This window comes from Chrysochloris asiatica, unplaced genomic scaffold (assembly GCF_000296735.1).
Source record: "Chrysochloris asiatica unplaced genomic scaffold, ChrAsi1.0 scaffold00060, whole genome shotgun sequence".
Classification (NCBI taxonomy): domain Eukaryota; kingdom Metazoa; phylum Chordata; class Mammalia; order Afrosoricida; family Chrysochloridae; genus Chrysochloris; species Chrysochloris asiatica.
This window is the reverse complement of record NW_006408578.1, coordinates 17385500-17395376: the sequence shown is the minus strand read 5'-3', so window position 1 is coordinate 17395376 and position 9877 is coordinate 17385500. Positions and strand designations below refer to the sequence as shown.

Here is a 9877-nt window from a genome sequence, read left to right as displayed (position 1 = left end):
TTTACAAAGGAGGGCAGCAGAATTCACACCATCCATGTAGGAATCACAGCTTCCGTTCTCAGCCAGCACAACCACTACCCTTCTGTCAGTGGAACGTCTAGATTAAGACAGACCTAGAAAGAAAGGCCTGGTGATCTACTTCCCAAAAGCAGTGAAAATGCTGTGATCACAGAGGTCCAATCCCACTACATAGGGTTGCTGTGAGTAGGTGGCTAACTCCATGACAGCCAACTGCTATCACCGGTGCAGGGCATATGATTCACATTGGGCTTTAGAACATAGTTCCTGCTTAGCTAAAGTGACTTTGTTGTGATGTTGTCTTTACTGTATGTTGAGAGTGAAAGAAATACAAGATAGAAAATTAAATTCTCTATTACCATAGAGTACATACCACTAACACACTGCATCCAGAATTATATCATTAAATCACTGCATCTAGATCTCCTCTTATGTTGTCCTCATTGCCTTTGAATCTGCCTTCAGAGAAGCTAGCTAGAGACTTAGATAAAGTCAAATTTCTAAATCCATTGTTTATTATAGACCTCCTTTTGTCTGAGAAGAAGTCATTCAGTTCTGGGACTTTGCAGAACATCAAGACTTAGTTCCAGTAATAGCCTCTAGGTGATAATTTAAGAAACCCTGGTGGCTCTGTAGGATTAGTGCTGGACTCTTAACCACACGGTTGGAAGTTCAAACCCACCAGCTGCTCTATGAGAGAAAGATGAGGCTGTCTGCTCCCAAAAGATTTACAGTGTTAGAAATCCTATATAGGGTCACTATCAGTCAGAATCAGCTTGCTGGCCGTGGGCTGGGCTGGGACTTGGTTATTCTTGGAAATCCTCAATAGAAGCCTGTTTTCCAGTCCCTGCCTATGTTAGGAGCATAGTGAGTCATAGGCAGACATATTCTTGGTGTGTTGTCTGGACTGTGTGTTTCATATGCAATAAACTGTCTTAATGTAGCTAAGCTACACAAAGTATACAGGGACTGTGAACTGAGAAGTGTACTTGGTTAGACCTTGTCTTAATGATTTAACCTCTTTTGGTAAAAGAAGTTACCTACCAAGGGTATGTTTTATCTGAGCCCCTGCAGATCATGATCAAGTTGTCTTCCTCCACAGACGTCTTCAGGAAGGCTAATCATGCAAGATAAACTGCAGGCAGGAAATGACTCTGTCAGAATAGCGCTGAGTTTCTTTGTCAAATAGATACTCTGGGCACTCTCTTCCTCTCCCGTCATTTCAGCATCTGAGAGCCCATCACTGAATGGCGTAAAAGCTGCGCAGATTATGCTGGGTCATTAAAGGTGGTCAGGGATCCCGGTGCTTTCTCCATTGAGCCATGTGAAGTCACTATAGGCAAACCTTCCTGAGCTGAGCAAACGTGGGTAACCTTTGGACACATCCAGGTCCATTCAGTTTGACATTTTAATACCCAAGTGATGAAATACTGCCTCCAAGATCTGCTTCTAGCAGAGGTTTCACGAGCATTAACACACTGTCTCTGTTTATTGCGAACAAGTCACCATTGGCCTCTCAGGCAAAATACCATGCTGTAGCTCTCTGCCTGGTTCATGTCCCTAAAACACAAATTAGCTAGTCTTGCATTTGCCTCAGTTTGTCATGATTGTTTTGTATATTTAATGAGTTAATGCATGGGAAAGGAGGAGCAAAGAATGACATGCCGGTAACTTTTCATATTGATGGCAAACAGACCTTTTACAGTTTAACTCCTTATGATTGTATATTAGATGGCAAAGTTGACATTCTTTTGTAATCATGGCCTCAGTGTGTTTTGCTCCCACACCTTGGGTGTGGTTCGCTCTTGTTGGCAAGGTCTGGAGAGTAGCTCTGTAGACTGGACCCCAGACATCGTGAGCCAGTTCTCAGGGGGTCTTCTGCACAGTCGCTCCTTGGCTTAGATATTGAAGGTGAATTTCTTCAGTTGGGTTTTCTCTGCTGCCTCCCCATCACATTTTCTTTTTTTAAAAAAAAAATATTTTACTGTGTTTTGGGTTAAAGTTTACACAGAAAATTAGGTTTTCATGTAATAATTTCTGTACATATTGGTTATATTTTTTACATTGTGTCAACATTATTATTTCCCTTTTGGTGGTTTCCTTTCCATTACTCTAGAGCTTTACCCCTCTCCCCTTCCCCCAGTGACCTTCTAATCCATGGTGACCATTAGGTCTCATACAGATTTTTTTTTTAAAGGAGTACAGTAATCTGTTATTAAGCCGTAAGATGACTGTCCTGGGGGTAGTTTCAGTTCCAAGTTTTAAGTTATCTCAGAACAGTCTTGGGGCTTCCTCTAGCCTCTATCATTCCAGTAAGTCTCACCTTTTTATAAAGAACTTTAGTTTTGTTCTAAATTGTTTCCTATTCTGTGGAGGTCCATCTGTTATGTCCCTGGTCAGAATGATCACCGGTGACATTCGGGCACCTTTAGTTCAGGTTTCCGGATAGCTGAAACCATCATTCACGGAGGATGGTAGTTCTGTTGACACGTTTTTTTCTTCCTCTTTTGCTCCATCCCAACGATAGAAACCAGTGGTTTTATGTTAGGTCATTGGGAAGCTACTCTAGGAGGTAAAGCATAAACTTTATAGGCCATGCTTTTCCACAAGACTCTGGTCCTAAGCCTTCAAACCCAGTAAAGCAAATCCTGCAAGGTATTTGGGTATGCTGAAAGTATCTTGTTACTTGTCACCTGTGTGCTTTCATATACAAGGGTAAGTCGAAAAATATTGATATGAAATCTTAAGACACGTTTCCTTAAAAATATTTAACCATGGATCTGTTTCTCAGCACATCTTCCATCTAGTTCTATACACTTCTGAGTGCAGGATTTCCATGTCCTTAACTCTTCCCCAGAGAATTCTTAGCTCTTTCATTTTACACAAAGTCAAATTGACCATTTGGGCATTCCTTGAAGGACTCAAATTGTGTTCCTTCCTTTTCAATGTTCTTTGAATTTGGGGAACAAAAAGTCTGAAACAAACAAAACTCATGACTGTAGGGTAGATGGGATAAGGTTTCCCAGTGATATTCATGGGACAATGACAGCCTTTGTTACCTTCAAATAATGAGCACTTCCATTGTCACGATGAGAAAAAAATTCTTCAGCGCAACTTCCCTGGACTTTTTCTTACTAATGTTTTGAAATTTCTTAAAACTTCTTCCTAATGAATTCCATGGTCATCCTGTGTCCTTTGAGAACTCTTATCAGTGTTACCTGTTAGCGTTTCCAAAACATAGCACATAGAAATATGTACAAGGGGGCTTAAAAAAGTTCATGAAAAGATGGAATTAAAAGACTTTTCCATGGACTTTGTGAAGCCCCCTCATATGTGCATTTCGGAAAAGGATGAGTCTTTGTGCTCCCATAAAGCTTTACAGACTGTAAAACCATAGATTTACTCTGTCTGTGTGAGTCGGATTCAACTCTGTGGCATTGTGTTGTGTTTTGATTATTGCAGTTGTTACAGAATTGTAAGCTATGTTATCTGTAACATTTACCAGTAGCAGCAGTTAATTCTCAGTGTACTTCTTGTGTCAACCTTGAAACCTTGGTCAGGTTGTGTCCATATGTCCCATTTCATATCAACAAATTCTTTCAGGCAAATGAAATGTTGCTCAGTGGACGGAAGCTGACTGCGCAGGAGGCATGTGGCAAAGGACTGGTCTCCCAGGTGTTTTGGCCAGGAACGTTCACACAGGAAGTGATGGTTCGAATTAAGGAACTTGCCTCATGTAATCCAGTTGTAAGTCTACCTTTTTCTTCCATATGTTACTTTTAAATTATGACCTTTTCTTTCAGAGATTTCATACAAATAGGATATCTCCTAAGTCCTCCACTTTTTGTTGTCTACAGAGCCTATCTGTGAAATGCTGATAAAAGCCATAATCAATAACTGCAGCTCCCTATCTCTGGCACTGCATCTGAAATTTAGTGATTTAACAGGGTGGAGTAATCATGGGGCTGCTAGCTGCAGGATCAGCAGTTCGAACCCACCAAGTACTCTGGAGGAGAATGATGAGGATGTGTGCTCCTGTAAAGATACACCGCCTCGGAAACCCTATGGAGCACTTCTCCTTTGTTCAGCACAGCTGCTGTGGGCCCTAATTGCTAGGTGGCTGTGGGTTTGGGGATTACTGTTCTCAAAGCCCTTTCACAGATGCTGTTTTGTTTTTCCCCTACAGTGGACCTAAGTTTCTGTTCAATAAATGTTCCTGAAACTATTTAATCTTCTGCCAACAAAATTGCATTTGAAAAATAATCAGTTGATAAGTTTGTTTGTTTTAAATTCACCCAGTTTTGAACAACCATCCTATTATCTGCATTCTGGTCCCTCAGTAGGCATCTGCAGCTTTTTCATAAAGCATCACAACAGTCAGTGTCCAGTGTGGGGCCCTTGTGGCCCTCGTGGTCCGGCAGCAGCTGCATGGGAGCAAAGGCAGACTCACTGCAGCCTGGCAACCAGGGCTGCAAACAGCTCACTCTCAGTAGCTGGATCGCTGTTATGAAATTGAGAATATATCCAATAATTGGTGTGAAATACACTTCATTCAGATATTCGGTCTGACATGTATAGTGAAAAGGGACAGCCTTTTAAACTGGTAATCACTCAGCTTGGGGGATTGGCTCCACAGCCAGGAGAATCATGGAGGCAGTGCGCACACACACCCCCTGTTGCTCACTGCTTGTTGTCTGGCCCAGGTGCTTGAGGAATCCAAAGCCCTTGTGCGCTGTAACATGAAGATGGAGCTGGAGCAGGCCAACGAGAGGGAGTGTGAAGTGCTGAAGAAAATCTGGGGCTCGGCCCAAGGGATGGACTCCATGTTGAAATACTTACAAAGGAAAATAGATGAGTTTTGACTGCCGAGTGCCTACCGAATGACACTGGGACTGTTGGCTACAGGACGCCCGCGGCTCCATGTCGCCCTACTCCACCTTCACAGCCGGAAATAAGTTTACCCATAAATCATGCTTGGAACCAGGACTGGAAACCTCCAAGCTATTTATTACATTCAAGGAGTTTTTAAGTACTGTAACTTTACAATAAATAACTACAAAGCTCCTTCGTCCAAATGTCATTCTTTTATACTTAATGTACACACGAGTATGAAAGTGTCGTGAGTACTACACTGCTTTTCGAAGCTTTCATGTCTGTTCTCTTTGGCTAGTACTGTATGAAAAGGAAAAAGAATTGTGGTTTGCTGTCTTGGGTTGCAGGAAAGTCCAAATAATGTCATTTTCCTCATTTTTAACTTCTAGAACATAAAATCTGGAAAGGTATTAGCCAGTTCACCTTTCTTGCCCCAGATAGTATATAGAGAGAGATCTGAGACGTCATCTTTGTTTCCAAGAAGGTACACATACTTCAGAGATGGAAAAATCCTAAATCAGAAGTCTTGTCTTTTACAATGACTCATTCTGATGAAAAGTCCCCAATGAGGATACCCAAACTAAATGTCCTCTTAGGGTCTGCGCTGAGACATCAGTTGGAATCCTTCCTTTTCCAATCTGCCCGTTGGTACCCAGTTTACATGAAGAAACCACTGTCTCTAGAGGAAAGCTTGTTGTGCAGTATTAGTGAATCACTGAGTAGCTTCCATATGAATATCAAAGTTAGAAGTTAGTCTTAGCAGGTTTAAAATAGTTTTTTGACCCTTTTGAAAAATAACTACTTAAGTGCTTCTTGTCGCTGGGTGAGAAATACTACTTTATATACAGTTTTGGTTTTCTATTTGCAGATTTAATTGATGTATTACACCAAAAAGAAGTATTTTTATGTTTATAATGTGTAATTTTTAGGTTCACTTAGAATATATTTTATTTAATAAGTTAAAATTCTTTTGGCACACTATTAAATGCAGAAACTCCTTTCAAAAAAAAAAAAAAAACTACCTTATATTAGACATTTAATGTTTTTTGTCTAAACTTTTATGTCTACACAATATACTGACTACACTATGGTGTCCAAGAGTGCCCTATGTACATAGACATTGGCCTTCCTTCTGGGAGGGTGCCGATTCCTGACTACAGATGCCTTTTATTAGTTAGGCTTCTGAGCTTGCAATCATATTGAATGTATGAAGAAAGAAATAAAATCAGACCTTATTTTTGTACAGTTTTGGAGTTTATACTTAGAGTTGACCGCCTCCTGACGGCGTGGAGAGCTGCACAGTGTGTGAATCTCCCTTTGCCTGGGATTGATTGGTACAGTATTTTTGCATCTGTGGGACCTACTTTTTTGTTCAGTAGTTTGAACTATATATAAACTGTACAATCTGTAAAGTTTTTATAGAATAAATATTCAGCTGTGAAAACTGGTTAAATAAAACTAATATTTCTTAACACATTTGAATGGTTTCTCTGATAATTCTTCACTTCTGAGATCTCTCATGGGAAGTTTTCTTTGTCTTAGTCTTATTTGTTAATGTGGATAAAACATTTGTACAGCTTTAAGAGTAATGAAGCAAACACCTGTATTAGGTAAAAATACAAGGGAGCTTCAAAAAGTTCTAAAATAAATGGAATTAGGTAATGGAATTTTTGCACGAGCTTTCTGAGAGGCCTTCATAGAGTGTAGTGTAACCAAGGTCCTCCCAAGTCACTTCTACCTTAGCTCTCCAAACTCAATGTACATTTCCTGAATTTTGTGTTCATCATTTTCTTGCGTCTCTTTATTATGTTGTGTTTCCATCCATGAAGATACTCCTAAAGTATGTTATTTAATTCTGCTTATTTTTAACTTATATTCTACCACAAATGCCTCTGGTTTGTCTTTCATTCAGTATTATGTGTGAGATTTTATCTCTATTCATGAATTTTTCCATCTCTACCCAAATCTACCATACAGATATTGTCATCACTGGTTTTTGATAAGTAACTTCTGAAGTGTCATACACTTGGCCCAAGGTCACACAGGTAGCTGGATAAGGGTAAGACAGACATCTTGACAAACTGGGCAAAACCCATAACCCAGTGTGGAATAAAATACTTGTTTACTCCAAGTATTTTACCATGATGTCTGTTATATGGTATTTATAAATAAGGAAAGACTCCGTAGTTGTTGTTATTATGTGCCATTGAGTCAGTTCCGACTTACAGCGAACCCTGTATGGGCTTTTCAAGGAATGGCTGGTGAGTGAACTGCTGACGTTGCTGGTGAGTGCTTATCCTAGATCGCCATACCTCAAATTAGGGCTCTGGGTCCATTATCTAAGATTCTGCATCCTCTAGACCACATTCGGTACCCTGGCTTCGATGGTGGTATCATTCCCTCTTCTGTGAAACAAATCTTAACTGCTGGCTTGACTTTGATTCAGGGCAAGAAAACAAGGCTCACCTAGCGGGAAGCCTGACCTCGTTAAGTTTTACATTCATGCCTGCATTATGGTCTCTCTCGTTGGTGTGTGTCTAAATTGGCCCGAGGATAATTTGCCTTCAACTATCAAAGTAAATATTCAAAAACCACCCTGCAGCAACACCATTTACAAGTACAATCATCAGGAGTGAATTCTTAAATAAAATTCAAGAATAAAGGTAGGTATGCTATTCATCTCGTATTGTTGTTAAGTGCCGTGGAGTCGGTTCCGACCCATAGCGACCTTGAACAGGGTTTCCGAGGCTGTAAATCTTTGTAGGAGCAGAAAGCCTCATCTTTTCTCCCACGTCGCAGCTGGTGGTTTCAAACTGCTGGCCTTGCAGTTCACAGCCCTATTCATAACCTCTACGCTACCAGAGCTCCTTATTCATCTAGTAGTGGGAAATTAGAAATAACATGCTTATCTATTAAGATTTTGGTTACATAAATATGCAACAACCACACAGCTGTTGAAAAGAATGGGATGTTTCTAAAAGGTGAAAAGAGCTGGTTATAAAATCAGTTATGGCAAAAACACCCATTCTTGTGTTCTTAAAAAATGCACACAGTCACCCAACCCTCCTGTATTTCTCAGGCCTCTTCCTCAGTTACGGCGCCACCATGTGTGTCAGAAAACTGTGCCCCCTTGGGTTTTTAATGGTCGTGATCTTCCAGAAGCAGATCTCCAGCCCTTGGAAGATTCAGACCACCAAACTTTCAGTTAGTAGATGACCGAACGCTTAACCATTTTTTACCACCCAGGGTCACCAAGAATCAGAATCAACTCAGTTGGCAACGGGTTGATTTTGTTTCTCCCCTCATGCTCCCTACCATCTGCATGGTTTTGCATAGTTCTCATCCCTCAGAAGAAGTAGATACTTCTTAGTACTCAGCCCACTTAGCCCTCAGACCAGAGATGTCACTCTCTTGACCTTGGTTTCCTCAACTGTGCATGTTACAGTCAGCATTTGCACTGTAGTATAAAAGGCAGGTTTTCTTGTTAGCACATGTGCTGAGTATTTATTTTATAGAGAATGTTAATAAAATGAGAGTTCTCAAAAAAAAATTCTGGAACGTTGATACGGTTTCTCACCCCTAGCAAGAAGACTAGTTAAGGCTAAAGAAGTCAAAAGAATACAACTTTGTAAAGATTAAAGGAGATCTGTAACCATAGTGTAAGCTGGGGAGAAAAGTGCATGATGGTCACCTGGCTAGAATTTCGGAGGTGACCCTTGGACCCCAGCACATGATCAGAGAGGGAAAGGTATGGCAGGAGTCATGCTGACCATGTTTCACGCCTTATTTGGTCAATCACAGAGGTGCTAACCCACTGGAAAATTACAAATGTGTTCTCACAATCTAAGCAAGCTGTTAACTTCTTCAAAGGAATGGGACTATATGTGTTGCAGTAGCACACATCTTAAAGCTCTACAACAGGGATACAAGGGGACTTCCAAAAGCCATTTTAATACACAGAGTACCAAACATTTTGAAAAGTACTCAAACAGAAGTAGACAAAATAGATGAGTGGGACATACTCCAAACAAGTAAAAAGGGAACCCACAGAATGGGAAAAAATCTTTAGCAATGACACATCAGACAAGGGAATCATTTCTAAAATGTATAGGAAACTACAATACCTCTATAAGAAAAAGACAACCCAATTAAAAAACGGGCACAGGACATGATCCAAGGAAGAGAGCTGGGCAGCCAACAAACACATGAAGAAATGTTCGTGATCACTAGCCATTAGATGCAAATCAAAACAACAATGAGATATCTCACACCAGCAATAACAGCAAAGATCAAAAAGTATAGAGGGCTATAAATGCTGGCGAGGATGTAGAGAGACTAGGACCCTCCTACATTGCTGGTGGGATTGTAAAATGGTCCAACCACTCTGGAAAGCAATATGGCGCTTCCTCAGAAGGTTGGAAATGGAAATACCGTATGATCCAGCAATTCCTATACTTGGTATTTTACAAGAAAGACGAGCCATAACACGAGTAGATATATGCACATCAATATTCATAGCAGCATTATTTACAATAGCAAAAAGATGGAGAGGACCTAAGTGCCCGTCAATTGAAGAATGAATAAACAAACTGGTACATACACACAATGGAATACTATGCTGCCTTGAACAACAAGGAAACTGCAAGCCACTGCATAACATGGATGAACCTTGAGGACATTATGCTGAGTGAAATTTAGTCACAAAAGGAGACATACTGCATAGGACCATCATTGTAAAAGAGTAAGAAAACAAGAGCCATCAATATGCTGCCTGCAAGAGACACACCTTACACAAAAAGACAAAAACAGACTAAAAGTTAAAGGATGGAAAAAATTTTAGCAAGCCAACTGCAACAATAAACAAGCAGGAGTGGCAATACTAATCTCCGACAAAATAGACTTCAAGATAAAAACCAGCATAAGAGACAAAGAAGGACACTATCTCATGATCAAAGGGTCAATTGAGCAAGACGACATAACCATAATA

At 40.3% G+C, this 9877-nt stretch overlaps 1 protein-coding gene across 1 annotated transcript in view; it reads left to right on the top strand.

Moving 5' to 3' along the window:
• The window catches only part of CDYL (chromodomain protein, Y-like), a 108201-nt gene extending 101835 nt beyond the window's left edge, over positions 1-6366 (top strand). Inside the window, exons 5-6 of the mRNA XM_006864116.1 lie at positions 3622-3765; positions 4722-6366. Of these exons, the coding sequence (XP_006864178.1) occupies positions 3622-3765; positions 4722-4880 (303 nt within the window). The 3' untranslated portion in view covers positions 4881-6366. The remainder of the gene's footprint in view (positions 1-3621; positions 3766-4721) is intronic.
• The last annotated feature ends 3511 nt before the right edge of the window (positions 6367-9877 follow it).